The sequence below is a fragment of the Bubalus bubalis genome, chromosome 1 (genome assembly GCF_019923935.1).
Source record: "Bubalus bubalis isolate 160015118507 breed Murrah chromosome 1, NDDB_SH_1, whole genome shotgun sequence".
Taxonomy (NCBI): Eukaryota; Metazoa; Chordata; class Mammalia; order Artiodactyla; family Bovidae; genus Bubalus; species Bubalus bubalis.
Window position 1 is genome coordinate 48,389,271 of NC_059157.1, and position 17,411 is coordinate 48,406,681.

Below are 17,411 nucleotides of genomic sequence, written 5' to 3' on the forward strand. Positions count from 1 at the left end.
ACTCTTGCCTGGAAAATCCCATGGACGGAGGAGCCTGGAAGGCTGCAGTCCATGGGGTCACTGAGGGCTGGACACGACTGAGCGACTTCACTTTCACTTTTCACTTTCATGCATTGGAGAAGGAAATGGCAACCCACTCCAGTGTTCTTGCCTGGAGAATCCCAGGGACGGGGAGCCTGGTGGGCTGCCATCTATGGGGTCGCACAGAGTCGGACACGACTGAAGCGACTTAGCAGCAGTGTTAATTAAATTTATTGTATTGTGCGTTATATCCCTAGTACTTATTTATTATAGTTGGGAGTTTGTATGTTTTGACTCCCTTCATCACTTTTCCCTCCTGTCCCTTGGCGTCTGGTAGCCACAAATCTGATCTCTTGCTCTGGGTTTGTTTGTTTGTTGTTTTTCAACTGTAGTTGACCTACAGCATTATTAGTTCCTGGTGCATAACGTAATGATTTGATGTTTCTATACGTTTCAAAATGATCGCTGCTCCATCCTGTTACATAAAATCTGCATCTTGAGATTAAAAGTGGTTTCTTGTAGACAGCAGACACTGGGTTTTGTTTTTTCATCTAGTCTGACCATGTTACTGTTACTCAGTCTCGGTCATGTCTTTTAATTTTATGGCTGCAGTCACCATCCACAGTGATTTTGGGGCCCAAAAAAATAAAGTCTGTCGCTGTTTCCTTTTTTTTTCCCCATCTATTTGCCATGAAGCAATGCTTTTTAATTGGAATGTAAATACCATTTAATGTTGATTATTGATCTGATTCCACTTCATTTATTGACTTTTAGCAGTAATTAGTTTGTGTGCTTGTGAGTGTGTGTACGTGTGTGTGTGTGTTGGTTGCTTGGGTTTATTATATACACATTCAGTGTATTGTGGTTTACCTTCAAGTGCCATTATAGCCTTCGTGGGCGGCAGAAGCGCCTTAGAATAGTCTCTCTTCCCTCCTGCTCTCATGCTGTAAGTGTCATACGTTTCCGTCCATACGTTAAAGATCTCACAATATGTGGTTATTTTTGCTTCAAACTGTCAATCACCTTTTAAAGGGATTTAAATGTTTTTGTTTATCCCATAGTCATCATTTCGTGTTCTCTTCATTCTTTAATTTCCATATTCTCTCATTTTCCTTCTTCCCAAAACACTTCTTTTAAGAATTCTTGACGTTCATGGCTGTCGGTGATCCATTCTTTCAGCTTTTAAAACATCTTAACTTCTGAAAGATTTTCATGGGGTATAAAGTTCTAGGTTGACAAGTTTTTTTCTTATTGTGTGTTAAAGATGTTGACGCCTTGATTCTAGATTGCATTGTTTCTAACAGGAAATCTGCTGCCGTTCTTATCTCTGCTCCTCTTTGTGTTTTGAGACCACTTTTAAGATTTTTTTTAATCATTGTTTTCAAGCAATTTGATTATGATAAACTTGGGTATAATTTTATTTATTTATTTTTTTATTGTCTTGGTCCTGTAGGTTTGTAGTTTTTCAAGTTTGGAAGAGTTTTGGCCATTATTTCTTCATTTTCAGGGACTCCACTTCCACATGGATTAGCCTGCTTGAAATCGTCCCACAAATGCTCATGTTTTTAGAATTCTGTTTTCTCTCTGTGTTTCTCTATGTTTCAGTCTGGTTAAATTCTTTTGTGTCTTCAAGTTCACAGATCTTTTTTTCTGCAGTGTCTAATCTTCTGATCAGCTTATCTAGTACATTTTTCTTTTTTGTTTGTTTTGTTGAAGTATAGTTAATTTACAGTGTTGTGTTAGCTTCAGGTATACAGCAAAATGATTCAGTTATATAAGAATATATCTATTATTTTCCCTTATAGGTTATTACAAAATATTGAGTATAGTTCTTTGGGCTATAAGGTAGGCCTTTTTTTCCCTCATGTAGTAGTGCATGTATGTTAATTCCATACTCCTAATTTATTTCTCCTCCCTGGTCCTTTGGTAACCATAAAGAAGTTTATTTTTTTTTTAAAGATTCCACATATAGGCAATGCTATGCTAAGTCACTTTAGTCATGTCCGACTCTGTGTGACCCCATAGATGGCAGCCACCAGGCTCCCCGTCCCTGGATTCTCCAGGCAAGGAACACTGGACTGGGTTGCCATTTCCTTCTCCAATGCATGAAAGTGAAAAGTGAAAGCGAAGCCACCCAGTCGTGTCCAACCCTCAGGGACCCCATGGACTGCAGCCTACCAGGCTCCTCCATCCATGGGATTTTCCAGGCAAGAGGACTGGAGCGGGGTGCCATTGCCTTCTCCGCATATGGGCAATATCATGTGTTATTTCTCTCTCTCGGGCTTACTTCGGTTAGTGTGATAACCTCTAAGTTCATCTGCATGTTGCTGCAAGTGGCACTTTGTTCTTTTTATGGCTGAGTAATATCGTCGTACAAATGCACCGCATCTTCTTTATGCACCCTCCGTGGATGGGCGTTCAGGTTGCTTCCGCGTCTTAGTTATCGTGAGTGCTGCTGCAGTGGACGTCAGGGTGCATTATCTCTTCCAGTTACGCTTGTCTGCAGATACACGCCCAGGAGTGGGGTTGCTGAATCATATGTTAGCTCTATTTTTAATTTTTTAAAGAAACCCCCATTCTGTTCTTCTTAGTGCCTGCACCAGTTTACGCTGTCAACAGTTCATCCAGTGCATTTTTCATTTCAGAAATTTAAAATTTTTATCTCGAGAAGCCTGACTAGGATTTTCTTACCTTCCATGTCTCTACTTAACACACCCAGTCTTTCCTCTAGCTTCTTTGCATTTATTTGTATATTTTTAGCTGTGCTGGGTCTTCATGGCTGCACGGCCTTTTCTCTCGTTGTGGCGTGCAGGCTCAGTTGTTGTAGTTCCCGGGCTCTAGAGCACAGGCTCAATAGTTGTGGCCCACGGACTTAGTTGCTCCAAGGCAAGTGGGATTTTCCCAGACCAGGGATTGAACCCGCGTCTCCTGCATCAACAGGCAGATTCTTTACCACTGAACCACCAGGGAAGTCCATCCTCTAGTTTCCTGAGCATGTAGAATTCAGTGCTGCTAACTTTATAAATGTCTTTGTCTACTAATTCTGTTATCTGTGTCATTTACAAGTCATTTCCAAATAGTAAGTTTTTCTCTTCACAATGGGCCATGTTCCTGCTTGTTTGACTGTCTGGCAGTTTTTACTGGAAGCCAGACATTGTGAGTTTTACCTCCTTTGGGGCAGGGTATTTTTGGTATTCTTGTAAAATGTTGTTTAGCTTTGTTCTAGTACACATTCAAGTTTCTTAGAAATGGTTTGATCCTTTCCAGTGTTGCTTACAAGCTCTGTTAGTTGGGACCAGAGCAACATTTAGTCTGGAAGGACCTTTGCCACACAAGTGAGGTGACATGCCCTGAGCCCACTACCTTGTCCCTGGGTGCTGCGGGGACTTGGCCCTGGCTGGTGGGAGCCTGGGGTTGTCTCTGCTCAGCCCTCTGGGTGGTTCTTTCCCAGCCTGGGGTGGCTTGCTCACACGTGCTTGCCGACGGGCGTCCTCTCAGTGGAGCACTCTTCTCTCAGGCTTGGCCTTGTGAACTCCAGCCCCTTGACCTCCCAGGCCCCCTTCCCCCAGCTCTGTGTCCTCAACTCAGAGCTGCCTGGGCTCTGCCTCAGTTTGCCCTGCTGTGCACGGCTTGGGAACTCTCCAGGTGTGAGCTGGAACGATCGAAGGGTCACCTGGTTTCCCGTCTTCAGGGATCACCGTCCTCTGTTGCTCCATGTGCAGTGTCTTGAAAATCCTTAGTTCATGCCTTCAGTTTTTTCAGTTGGACAGATAAGTCTCTTTCCTGTCTCTCTCCTGGCTGGAAGTGGAAATGCTGGTCCTTCTGTGACACGGTGAGAGAGCTGAGAAAGGGGAGGGGACCTGTGCGTAAGTGGCTTCCAGGAGCTCTTGCTGCTTCTGAGGAGGAAGAGAGCTCGCATGATGCGTGGGTTCCCGTCCCTGGCGTGACTCAGCCCCTCTCAGCCCTGTCACCCCAAGGCAGGGACTGCAGGCACACCCACAGGTCCTCCACCTTGTGGTTCCTACACTTTTGGACAGCCACCCGTTTGAGGACCGTTATGTGTCTATATAGCTGTTTGGACTAGGAAGAAGTAGCTATTATCATTCTTTTTCTTGATTTATTTTTAGCTTTTCTTTTTGTTTAAACTGTGGACATTATCTTTTTAAGTCTTAAACTTTGGGGAGAGATGAGAAAAGAAAAAAGAGTTTGACTTGTAGAAAATATTATCAGTGGTATATATATTGGTTTATCTTTTATTGAGGGTACATTCCAAGTTCACTCATCCGACTGACTACGCTGGCTTTTCCTGCTGAGTCCCTTCCCCCTAACCTCAGGCTTCTTCATGCTGGGACCTCAGTGGTGGGTCCTGATGTCACCTCTGACACCTCTGAACATCTCTGATGTTCTCCGACTCCTTGGGTATTTGTGCGAAGTAATGAAGGAGTCCTTGTTGGGATTTATAAGTGTCTCAGAGACTGAAGGCATGTGATTGCTGCCGTGGGAGGGGACAGTCTTTTAGACAGCCACAGCAGAACCTAAGGGAGCAGGAGAGGGGCTTGCATGTCTGTGTCCGGCACGCACACACGTTGCTGATGATCATAAACTGCAAAAGGAAATGGAACTCTGTGCTGCACGCGTGTCATGGAGTCATTGTGTGTGTGTGTGTGTAGTTAACGCTCTGTTTTATCTCCCTCAGAATTTGTGGTGGATTGTAGAAAATTCGTGGATTCAAATGCTCTGGGCCTGACTGTCGCGGCCCTCAGTAGCTACGACCCACAGATGCGCGCCGCGGCCTACGCGGTGCTGGCGGCCTACTACTCGCAGCTGGAGGGGGCGCGCTTCCGGGAGCAGCCCCAGGTGAGCGGGACTGAGGGGGCCTGGAGGGAAGATTTCCTGAAGAACTCAGAGGCGTTGCCCAGAGACTCGGATACAGAACCGAAGTCTTGTCTCCTCCTGGCGGGGTGGGGGGTGGTGCCGGAGGTCATCTTGGGTCCTCAGCCCTGGGTGGTAGAGAGAGGTCTCCCCTTACAAGAACCCTTCCTGTGTCATGGAGGGCAGAGCAGGTCTCATTTCTGCCGACTGCTTCCTTGATCTGAACTCAGGTCACAGCAGCTGTCAGCCAGGACGCACAGAGCCTCAGAAGCCACGCCCTGAGGTGCTGGTGGGGGCTGTGAGCCCCTGGATGTGAGGAGCGGGCCACCCTGCAAAGCCATGGATTAGGCTGCCCGAGACAAGGCTGGTCACAGCTGCTCTGCAAATTCCCCCCCCGACCCCGCCCTTTTTCCTGCTTTTAAGGTACTGTACCTGTTGGACGTGGTCAGGAATGGCATCCGAACCAAGAACATGAGACTCACCTTCACCCTGACTCTCTTCATTGCCAAGGCAGCCTTGCAGATTTTGAAACCAGGTACCACTGCTAGAACTGGGTCGGGGTGAGGTGGAAATTCTGAGGCTGAGTGAGCCCATTTGGTTACGTTAATCCCACTGGCATAACCGGTCCACAGCACGTGTGTGACGGTCACAAGTGCAAGGTGCAGGAGAATGTGTGTGAACGTGAAGGGGGACGAGCGTGTGTTCCTATCTGCCTGCAGGCATGTAAAGCTGCGGTAAAGGCAGATCACAGCTCCACCAGGGGGCCTGTTGAGGGAGTCACAGATGTGCATGCGTGCTTGCAGGGGCCTGACGCAGAGGCCCCACCGGTGCTGGCAGCCGCGCTCCACGCTTGGGGGTCAGCGTCGGCACAGCTCACCGGCGGGACGACAAGCGGCTTGTGGGTCCCTGTGCCCGTGTCACCAGGGCGCAGGACATGGCTCCGCTTGGTCCTCACAGCCGCCCAGTGTCGGGGTGGTCTGAGCACGAGTCAATCATGGGACCTTTTCTTTTTGTCACTAGTGAAAAGTTACAGAATGTTGATGCCGTTAGGGACCACAGGGCTCTGCAGGTAATGTGGTTGTTTTCAGACAAGGAGACAGCCCTCCAGCCGAAGGTTAACCCCAAGGTTAAGTCGCTTCAGTCACGTCTGTCCCTTTGTGACCCTATGGACTGTAGTCCGCCAGGCTCCTCTGTCCATGGGATTCTCCAGGCAAGAATATTAGAGTCGGTTGCCATTTCCTCCTCCAGGGCATCTTTCTGACTCAGGGATTGAACCCGCATCTCTTAGGTCTCCTGCATCGGCAGGTGGATTCTTTACCACTAGCGCCACCTGGGATTCCAAATAGTTTGTCGGAGGCCCGGCAATTAGTCTGCAGTCAAGTTGCTGTTGGAATTCAGATCAGATTTTCATCTGCTCCTGTATCATTTTTATTACATGTTTTTTTTTTTTTAGCCTTAGAAATTATGGGAGGGAAGAAGGTAATTAGCCATTTAGACTCTAAAGAAACAGGATCTTCAGAGAAAATGTCCTAGCCGAGGTCATGAGGGATAGTCTTGGCCTCCCATCCAGTCTGTGCCCCGCAGTCAGCTGTCCCGCGTCAGACCTCATGTCAGTGCGGGGGCTCAGGGCAGCGGTCTTGGATGGGCTGTGAGGCTGCAGGTGCTTTGGATAAATGGGAGATGACGGTCCAAGGGTGAGACCAGGGGAGGAGGTGTCGGCCCTGTCGCATCCCAGAGCCCAGTGACCCAGGGCAGGCCTGAGCCCCCTTTGCTGCGGAAGCTCCCTCAGCGGGAGGCCGATGAGCCGGTATTCGTTCGCCCCGGAAGCTCCCTCAGCGGGAGGCCGATGAGCTGGTATTCGCCCTGTGCTGTCTTTGGTGTCGCAGCCCGCGCTCTGCCCACCAGCTGATTGGAGCTTAGGCTGATGCCTCGGAGGGAGTGGTATCAGCAAAGAACTGGACATCTCCTGAGCCGTGAGAGAAGCCCTTATGCCGTGTAGACCTAATGTGTCTTACTGCATTTTCATTCTTGAGAACTGATCGCCTGGATGAGAATTAGAAAGCCCCGTGGGGGCAGGGATTTCTGTCTGACCCTCCCCCCGGGACCCCGCTCCCCAACTCCACCGGGTCATGGGGTGTCCTTTTGGCGCCATCCTGAGTGCCAGTCAGGCTTCCCTGGTGGCTCAGACGGTAAAGCGTCTGTCTGCAATGCAGGAGACCTGGGTTTGATCCCTGGGTCGGAAAGATCCCCTGGAGAAGGAAATGGCGACCCACTCCAGTACTCTTGCCTGGAAGACCCCATGGATGGAGGACCTGGTAGGCTACAGTCCATGGGGTCGCAAAGAGTAGGACATGACCGAGCAACTTCACTTTCCCTTTGAGTGACAGTCTGCTTGTGTTCACAGAGGAGCATATGTACATGAAGATCAACAAGTTCCTGCTGTCCCACGAGTACCTGAACATGAGCAAAGTTCCAGGCTTCTACCAGTTCTTCTACAGCTCGGACTTCGAGGTAGCGCCCTGCCCTGAGGTCCACAGGGCCCCCAGTCTCCTAAGTGGGATGCTCAGCCACCGCGCCAACTCGTCCCTGCAAAGACTTGTCGGCTGCAGAGCACAGGCTGGGGTGGAGTGTGGGGGTCGGGTCGGGGGCAGGCGGGCCTGCCTGTGAAAACGCTTTCCAGTCCACACCGTGATTCTCGGGTGACTTCTCAGACCTCACAGACTGCAGAGGACTTGAGTCACAGCCTCCTCACGGTTATTTTCTGGGTGAATCACGGGGTTAACTATTGATGTGCTTTTATGGAACATATGAGCACAGTTGAGGTCTTCCCTGTAGCTCAATGGTAAAGAGTTCTCCTGCAATGCAGGAGACCAGGGTTCGATCCCTGGGTCAGGAATATCCCCTGGAGAAGGGAATGGCAATCCACTCCAGTATTCTTGCCTCGAAAATCCCATGGACAGAGGAGACTGGCGGGCTACAGTCTGTGGGGTCGCAAAGAGTCGGACACGACTGAGGACCTGGTCCTTTATTCCTGACCCAGAGAAATGGAAGCAGAGAGGAGAGAGGGAGGGTTTTTAATGACAGACCCAGAAACGGAGGGTCGGGGGCTGCCATGCTGCAGTCTTCACCACCCCTTGAAAATAGTGGTGCTGGAAGAGTTTTCAGGAAAAAAAAAAAAGAGCCTTCACATGTTTAACGACGGTCTCTTGTTTGCGGGGCTTTACAGCAGAAGACGGAGCGGGAGTGGGTCTTGGGGCTCCTCCGCCAGGGAATGCGGGACAAGCACTGCTTCGAGCTGTGCGCCAGGCGGGGCGTCCTCCACATCGTCCTGTCCTTCTTCAGCAGCCCACTGTGCGATGAGGCGGCCCAGGTAGGCGCCCCCAGCGGCTGAGGGCTGGGGGGGCCTTCGCTCGGGGTTCCACCACCTGCAAGTCCTGCCCCGTGGACCCTCACCTGACCGCCTGCTTCAACATTAGCTTCCCGGCCCTCACCTGGGCCCAGGGCCATCCTGGAGGGAGGCGGGTGGTAAGGAACCAGGAGGTTCTGGGCAGCCGAGAGCTCTGGAAACATGACTGAGGCGCTTCCAGACACGCGCAAGCCACCAGCGTGTCACGTAATACAGAAACTGCAGGTCATCAGACCTTGGCTGGAAAAGGAGTCGGGCTTTGAAACCGCCTGCCTCACAGCTGACAGGGAGTCTGCACAAGTTCTGTCCCTGGAGCAAGAAATCTTGTGGAGTGAGACGTTAACTAGGAAAGGCATATGGGGTTTTGATGAGTTTCTAGCCTGATCAGTGTCTGTCTCTGGCATCACCTAAAATATGGGTAAAGAGGAATGAGTCTGCATAACTGGAATTTGAGTACGGTAGATTTCTACTTTTTATGGCATGCAAGAACTCTAATGCACCCAGTTAGGGACTTCCGTGGTGCTCCAGTGGTTAGGACTCCGTGCTTCCACTGCAGGAGGCACGGGTTCAATCCCTGGTCGAGGAACTAAGATTCCCATATGCTGTGTGGTTTGCCAAAAAAAATATGTGCAGGGAGGGGGGGGGAAGCACCCTGTTAACAGTTCCAGCGGCAGTCGCATCTCTCTGTCCTCTCCACATGGTAAAATGGAGGCGATGAAATGGGCCGCCAGCAGTTCATGGCTGGACTGGCAAAGAGTCTTCATTGTCCCACTCAGGCTGCCAGGATGCGGGGCCGTGTGGTTTGCATGCCATGTCTCCCCTTGTGATGGATTAGTGGGTGGGTGTCCCTGGGCTGGCACTCTCCCTGTGGCCATCTGTGTCCTCTGGCTATTGAGGTGGGGCGGGTGGTCCCGCACGGCCACCATTCCCGCAGACCTGGCAGATGTCACGTGCAGCGACCGCCTGTGGAGTGGGGACACATTGTTCTGTTTTTAAGGCCTTCCCTGGTTCGGGTAACTCAGGTTATTCCCATGGAAGACCAATGACTTTTTGCTTGGGGTTGACAGAACTGGATTCTGGAGATTCTGCAGAATGCCGCCCGGAATGCCAGGTCTGCCTATGAGATGCTGCGGGACTACAGCCTCCTGACGTGGGTCCTAAACATCCTGGAAAGCAAGTAAGCACCTTATGTCCTGGGAAGAGGGGTTGGGCAGGGGTAGGGGAGGGGAGCGCATGCGCACTGGGCATGGGGCGGGGTGGGGGGGGAAGGGCGCACATGCGTGCTGGGCGTTGGGGAGAGTACGCATGCATGCTGGGTGTGGGGGTGGGGAAGCGCATGCGCACTGGGCATCCGGGCGAGGGGGAGCACGTGCATGCATGGTGGGCATGGGGTGGGGTGGCGTGGGGCATGGGACTGCAAGTTATCTGGGCATGGGGCGGGTATAGGCAGAACGCATGCAAGCATGCTGGGCATCAGGCAGAGGGGCGTGGGATGAGACCATGAGATCATGGCAGCTCCTGCAGCTCCAGTGTCCGCTGGGAGATTCCAGGAGAGTCCGTTCCCCAAAACAGCGTCCTCTACACCACCTTTCTGTCTCTCCTGCACGGCCCAGGCTGCTCTCTGGGAGTGGGGTTCTCTCCGAAGTTTCGAGGCCGCTGCCCTCCCTGAGGCAGAAACAGGGAGCCTCGGGTTTCGGGAGCAATGGCTCATGCGGTGATGTGGGTTCGGCACTCCACTTCCGCCCAGGGTCGAGGTGCCCTGCTAAGAGTCCGTACCGGAGCCGCATCAAGGGCTGGCGTGGCTATCTTGTCTTGTGACGGGGGCTGCTGTCACTAGGTAGCTCAAATGACACGGATTCGTTTTCTCACCTCCCGAGGGCCGGCGTGGTCGGCCTTGGTGAGAGCCCTCTTCCCGGTGTCCGCACTGCCAACTGTGTCGTGTCCCGGCAGGGAGAGAGAACGAGAGCGCTCTGGTCTTTTTTGCTTCTTGACAGACAGTGACAGTGAAAGTCGCTCAGTCGTGTCCGACTCTTTGCGACCCCATGGACTATACAATCGATGGAATTCTCCAGGCCAGAATACTGGAGTGGGTAGCCTTTTCCTTTTCCAGAGGGTCTTCCCAACCCAGGGATTGAACTCAGGTCTCCTGCATCGCAGGCGAATTCTTTACCAGCTGAGCCACAAGCTTCTTACAGGGTGCTAATCCGGTCATGGGGCTCCATCCTCACGACCTCATCTAAACCTAATGACCTCCCAAAGGCCCCACCTCCAAATACAGTCACAGCGGTGGTTGGGGCTTCTACCTGTGAATGGTGGGGCTTCTACCTGTGAATGGTGGGGCGGGGAGGAAGGGCACACAGTTCAATCCATAACATGATCTGTTTTGATTCCTAACAGTCTCCTGCCTCTGAGGCTGTGTGAAAAGATGAAGACTCTTGTCTCAGCAGACAGCCCCTCAGTGGCAGGAATCTTTCCTTCAGACAGCTGTCTGTGATAATAATTCTGGGAATATCCAGACTCTTTGCACCCCCCCTTTTTTTTCTTTCTTTCTTCTTTTGTGCATTTTTTTTTAAAGAATTTAAAATTTTTTCTCCTAAAGAAAGTAGTATCTTCTTTCCAAAGGCTGCACTGGCTGAATGTCTGCTCCTGGCTGTTACCTCTGTGCTTCAGAGTGGGTTGTTCTCATGGGCAGGGAGGCTCTCCATTCCGTGCCACAGAGGCTCTGGAGTATCTCTTAGATGGGACTGGGGAGAAAGGAGGGTTGGTGAGAAAGTTTCTTTCACCAGAAAGTTTCTGGTGAGAAAGGAGGGTTGCGCCCTGGGATGGAGCTGCGTTTTGTAGCAGACACCCTGTCTTGCCTTAGGTGCTATGCCTGTCCGGGGCTGCAGTGGCTGAGTGAGCGCATAAAAGGGTTGGAGGCTGGGGAAGAAGCCAGCCCCTTGGGGTGGCCACCACCATCACCGTCTCCTCCCTGGTTCCCGCGCACCCCTCCAGGAGATGGGAGGAGAGGGTGTGACAGAGAGCTGACTCTCCCCATATTTGGCTTCAGGTTTCTGGAGACCGAGCTGCTTTCCAACCTCATCTCCTTGCTGCACACACTGTGGGTGACCACGCTGGGCAACAGAGAAGTGGAGGCCGGGGCACAGCCTCCCTGCAAGCCTGGGTCCCAGGAGCCCCCGAAGCTGCTGGCCCTGCACCTGGTGGACGAGTTCCTCTACATTCTCCTTGTGCTCACGAAGCACCTGAGGTGAGCCCCTCCCCTCGGTCCCGGCTCCACAGGTGGGCTCTGGGCCAGGCCTGTGGTCCTTGTGGCGACCTCAGGACACCATTTCCGCTGCTCCTCTTTAACAGTTAGACTTTTGAGGTTCCTTTCCAGGCCAGGAGAACTTAACACACTCAGAAAACCTGCAGCCTGTCATGCCAGATCATTTTTAGCAGGCAAACCATCTATTTGGATATTTGGATTCAAACACTCAAAATGATGTTTTGTAGAAAGAACATGTTTTCCGTGATTTTAAACCTAAGAAACTTAAGCTGTTCCCAAACTCACCTCCACCTGTATTAGCCTGCACAGGCTCCCTTTCAGCCATGAATTTCCTGGAAAATTTCAGTGTTTTCCCCTTGGAATTACACACTTGGTTTCCCCAGGAGAACTCAGCGCTTGTCAGATTCTACTGTGTTAGAGAAAATACACCATGTCCTCATACTTCTGATGTGGGAACAGAGGTGTGCTGATTGGAACTAGACGATGGATAGCGAATGGATTGCATCTCAGAGTGAAAACCTTGATAAAGAATAGGGCATTTCATTTTCTGTTGTTCTGAAATCAGCTATTGAATCCACGCTGGGTAGCCATGTTTCTTATTTTCAGTTCAGTTCAGTCCCTCAGTCGTGTCTGACTCTTTGTGACCGCCTGGACTGCAGCACGCCAGGCTTCCCTGTCCATCCCCAGCTCCCAGAGTTTACTCAAACTCATATCTGTTGAGTCAGTGATGCCATCCAGCCATCTTAGCCTCTGTCGTCCCCCTCTCCTGCCTTCAGTTTTTCACAGCATCAGGGTCTTTATTTTACAGTTGTCCAAATACGCATGGCAGCCCACTCCAGCATTCTTGCCTGGGAAATTCCATGGACACAGGAGCCTGGCAGGCTACAGTCCATGGGGGTCACAAAGAATCGGACACGACCTTGCAACCAAACCACCACCAAAGACACATTGGTCTCTGAAAACTGGTTGTAATTCAGAATAACAACTGTATCAATAAATGTGAAAACGGTTAGAGCAGACAGTTTGGAATTTTAAATTCCTTAGAACTAGGAGGAATATATGTCCTTCTGCTGCCCTCCGTTAGGTTTGGCCATGAGTGTTGCTATCCCAGAGCTTTTCTTGGCCTTTAGTTCCTGAGTTGGAGAGGATCCAGTGGTCCTGGAGTTGTTAGCGGGGCAGCTGGCACCCTGACCCTCGCCCGGTTTCCAGAGAACTTTCTGTGCCTCCAGGGTGGAGGTTGGACCCTGGTCCCCTGTCCTCCTCCCCTGCGGAGGTGCTGGGCTCCATCCCCTGGTCTGTTGGAAAGGGCTGCCCGAGCTGTGGGTGGACCGTCGGCACCTCAAGTCTGTGGCTTGTCTGCTGCCCGGCCACCCAGGTCCTGGGGCTGCAGGCGATGAGGCGGCCTCGCCCAGCCTGGGATCGTGGACTCCCCCCACAGGCCCACCTTGGCCTCCGCCCAGCTGACCGGCTTCTTCGGGGCGCTCGACTCGGTCCTGAGGTACCGGGCCACCGTGCTGCAGGCCTTCAAGGACATGAACCGTCTGACCGTGAACGCCACGGTGCTGTCCACCCGGGACGTCCTTGTGCTCCTGCACAAGTGGAGCCTCATTGAGAGAGACGTCCGGCTCCAGGAGGACCTGAGGGCCGCCACGGAAAAGTGCCAAGTCCGGGAGCTGCTGAGTGAGTGTCCGCTGCGTGGTTCTGTCTCATCTCTCACTCCCCAGGCATGCTGGCTGCCCTCCCCACCCCCCAGAGCAGCTGGCGTCTCCCCCCCACCTCTGAGCAGCATGTCCACAGCTGCCAAGGCTTAGAGACAGGGTCTGTGTGTCTTCATAGCACTCGAGGGAGATGGGGCCCCGGCTCCCGCTCCCCTGTGCTCAGCTGTTACAATAGCGGTGATGACGGTCACAGGGAAACACTGACCCTGCCCGAGCTCCAGGCTGGGTGCGTCCTATGGGAACCCAGCTCTGAGCTGTGCCCTCCCCTGCGTGGATGCCCCACCCTCTGCATCTCTGTGGGGACGGAGAAGCGGGGAACGGCAGTCTGATGCCTTTTCTCTTTTCCTCTGTGTGTGCGGGTAACAGAGATGCTCAAGGAGAAGAACAAGCCCAGTGCACCAGCCCGAGCCAAAGGCATGCGGGCCCGGAAGCGGAGACCTGGCGAGGCGGAGGAGGCGGCCGACCCCGAGCTGTCGGCGTCCACCCTGGAGGCGTGCAGCGGCCTCCTGAGGTCCATCCTGACCCACTGGGCGCCCGAGTTCCCCAGTGCCGACCCAGAGCGTGAAGACCCGGGCCCCGTGGGTGCCGTCGCCTCCCTGGTAGCCAGCTGGGTGCTGCGCTCCGCGGCCGGGAGTACCCTTGGCCGGGCGGATGCGGCGGGCCTCCTGGGCTGGCTCAAGAGCCACGTCCTGCCACAGCCGGCGGTGGTGGCTGAGCTTCTCCGCGATGGCGCCGTGACGAGCAGCCTGTTCCGCCTGTACAGCCGGTTCTGCAGTGCTGCGGAGCCGGCGGGACCGGAGGACCGCTTGGCCAGCCTCTTTAACGCCGTCCTGCTACACCTGGTGGCAGCCCGGGGCACCGCGGGGATCCCCCTCCAGCCGGTGCTCGAGACCGTCCACCTCTCCTCCCTGGACTCCGAGGAGGATGCGGACACACGAGGTAACGTGGGGGGCTGGGCCCGGAGACTGCAGACCGCGCAGGGTGGGCCTGGGGCCAAGAGCGCTTCCCGTTCTCACAGCCTGCGGGTGCTGTCAGTGAAGCCTTGTGGGGAGGACGGCCCTCAGCACGGGTCTGTAGAGCACGGAGAGTCAGCCCCTGGGTCCTGAGTGTGTGTGGGGGGAGGGGAGGGGGTAGGCCCCGCCTCTGCCTTCAGGTGAGACCTTGATGGAAGGGGAAACAGTGGAGAGGAACGCCCTCCGGATGGCCTTGTGTACCCCTGGGGACGCTGCGTGGCTTTCTAACTTCTTACTGTTATCTCACGCAGAGAATTAGATTGCACCCCGTGGTCACAAGCACACACACTTGCACATACAGGCACCCGAGTCACAGTTCATATGCGCGGCGTTTAGTGGGGGCTTGATAAAGGTGTGGGGGCTTCCCCAGTGGTGTTAGCAGTGAAGAACCTGCCTGCCAGTGCAGGAGATGTGAGAGATGCAGGTTCGATCCCTGAGTGGGGAACATCCCCCGGAGGTGGGCAGGGCAGCCCACCCCAGCATTCTCGCCTGGGGAATCCCCACAGACAGGAGCCCAGGGGGTGACAGTCCATGGGGTTGCAGAGTCAGACACGACTGAGCAACCTAGCACACGATACAGGCGTGCCTGCATGGATGAGGCACCGGCAAAGACCGTAGGAGGATAGCAGGGAGTTTGTGGGCATGTGCAGGGGGCTCTTCCGCTGTCGGGAGGGTTGGCCCTTCAGGGAGGGCTGGAGGGGGCTGGAGACTGGGCAGGGCCACAGCCCGGCAGGTGAGCTCACCTGGTCGCAGGGGGCCCTGCTGTCTCCCCTGGCCTGCAAACCTCACCTGTGCCTGTGGCCCAAGGGTCACCCCTCCCAAACTTCAGTTGTGGTTCTTGGCCTGGGTGGGTCAGCACCAAGGAAGAGGCTTACATTCAACACACAGTCATCATGTGAGAAAAGAGAGGTTTTAAAACGAACAGGAAAGATGAACCCAGCAGTTAAGTACAGGCAGGACTAACGTATCCATATGCTCACCGCAGGTTGCCACCTGGGGCCGAGTGAGCCCCAGGTCACCGTGCGTGGGGTGGGTGGCTCGTTCCCAGCTGACTGGCTTGCGTCCTAACATCCTCGTTGTCCCTTCCTCAGCCGCCGCTGCGTTCCTGGTATCTCTGTACGTTAAGGACATCTGGCTGGGGGCCCAGCGGCCAGACACCCTCCTGAGCCACGTCCGGATGGTCCTTGACACCGCAGAGGACTCGGGAAGGGGCAACGAGGAGGCTATCGTCCGGCTCTGCAGGGACATTGCGGCCACAGTCCCTGACACCTGACTCCTGTGGCTGGCACCTCCGGCTCCAGGTTTCAGGAGTCGGGTTGAGTCGGGGGTTTCCATGGAAGGCCTGTGAGACGCAGGCTGTGCATGTCGACCTGCTGTTCTGACGGGAAACGTTGGCTTCCTTTAGGTGACTGATACATAAGAAGCTCAAGGACTGTGTATGCAGAGAGGTCAGGGTTACAGTGGGCCTGGGCGGCCCTGGGCCCACGAGCCCTGGTCAGGGAAGACCCTTCCTCTGAGGTGCTTGTTGTTTCTCAGAGAAATACCTCAAACTGAGGTAACGCTAAAGTTGAAATGTCTAAAAGTATACGAGACACAGGAGCATGAAGAAAGATGTTTCAAGTTTCCTCTTCATAAGAAGTCACAGCAAAGCTTTGTGTAACTTTTTGAATCAATAAACCTTTCCAGTATTGTGTTAAAGGTATTTTACTAAATAAAAGGATGTTGTACTAAATTCTTAAAGTATAAAACTATTTTGTCTTCTGCTTGGAAAAGACAGCTTTATATTTTTAAAGATTCCATTTGAAAGCAAGGACTTTGAATTTTATAACTTGTTAATAAATGTCTATTTTTGTTAGATTTGGTGTTTCGTTTTTATTGACTGAATCACAGACTATTTTTGTTCTACAGAAACCTGTATTTTAGAAGTCAGGATTTGACTTTTAAGATTCCTGTATAAATCGATATTGTATCTGACAAACATTGAATATGAAATTTCATGAATTTCATGCCAGGTAAAATTCGGTCCTGTTCATTTGAAGCTCTGCACGTACCCTCGTGCCACGTCGGCACACAACATTCCTGGTCCGTCACTGCGGAGGTGGCTGTTTATTTACCCTTACGGCATTTATCACCTGGAGGAGGTCATGGCAACCCACTCCAGTATTCTTGCCTGGAGAATCACCACGGACAGAGGAGCCCGGTGGGCTACAGTTTATGGGGTGCAGAGTTGGATACAACTGAGCAAACAACCATATGACGTTTATAGCACTGGGAATGGCTTGGTTCCAGCTTAAGCATTCATACCTTTGTTTCCCTCCAGTGTTGTTTAGACTCTTTGGTGTTTTTTTTTTTATATAATGACTTAAGGTTCTTACCTAACAGAAGCATTAGATATTAAGAAGAGGTGGCAAGAATACACAGAAGAACTGTACAAAAAAGATCTTCACAACCCAGATAATCATGATGGTGTGATCACTCACCTAGAGCCAGACATCCTGGAATGTGAAGTCAAGTGGGCCTTAGGTAGCATCACTACAAACAAAGCTAATGGAGGTGATGGAATCCCAGTTGAGCTATTTTAAATCCTGAAAGATGATGCTGTGAAAGTGCTGCACTCAATATGCCAGCAAATTTTGAAAACTCAGCAGTGGCCACGGGACTGGAAAAGGTCAATTTTCATTCCAATCCCAAAGAAAGGCAATGCCAAAGAATGCTCAAACTACCGCACAATTGCACTCATCTCACATGCTAGTAAAGTAATTCTCAAAACTCTCCAAGCCAAGCTTCAGCAGTACATGAACCATGAACTTCCAGATGTTCAAGCTGGTTTTAGAAAAGGCAGAGGAACCAAAGATAAAATTGCCAACATCCGCTGGATCATGGAAAAAGCAAGAGAGTTCCAGAAAAACATCTATTTCTGCTTTATTGACTATGCCAAAGCCTTTGACTGTGTGGATCACAATAAACTGTGGAAAATTTTGAAAGATGGGAACACCAGACCACCTGACCTGCCTCTTGAGAAACCTGTATGCAGGTCAGGAAGCAACAGTTAGAACTGGACATGGAATAATAGACTGGTTCCAAATAGGAAAAGGAGTATGTCAAGGCTGTATATT

The 17,411-nt window shown here is 52.2% G+C and overlaps 1 protein-coding gene across 3 annotated transcripts in view; it reads left to right on the forward strand.

Annotated features, from left to right (window-relative positions):
- Nucleotides 1-16,152, forward strand: part of URB1 (URB1 ribosome biogenesis homolog) — a 79,086-nt gene extending 62,934 nt beyond the window's left edge. For 2 of the 3 annotated variants that reach the window (XM_044939618.2, XM_006044815.4), the window contains exons 31-39: nt 4,718-4,878; nt 5,317-5,428; nt 7,298-7,404; nt 8,120-8,263; nt 9,367-9,476; nt 11,349-11,546; nt 13,003-13,244; nt 13,649-14,221; nt 15,387-16,152. In XM_044939618.2, the coding sequence (XP_044795553.2) occupies nt 4,718-4,878; nt 5,317-5,428; nt 7,298-7,404; nt 8,120-8,263; nt 9,367-9,476; nt 11,349-11,546; nt 13,003-13,244; nt 13,649-14,221; nt 15,387-15,568 (1,829 nt within the window). In that variant the 3' untranslated portion in view covers nt 15,569-16,152. Of the gene's footprint in view, nt 1-4,717; nt 4,879-5,316; nt 5,429-7,297; nt 7,405-8,119; nt 8,264-9,366; nt 9,477-11,348; nt 11,547-12,939; nt 13,245-13,648; nt 14,222-15,386 lie in introns of those variants that run through there. The other variant, XM_045164956.1, reaches the window with a different exon arrangement.
- Nucleotides 16,153-17,411: the final 1,259 nt, after the last annotated feature.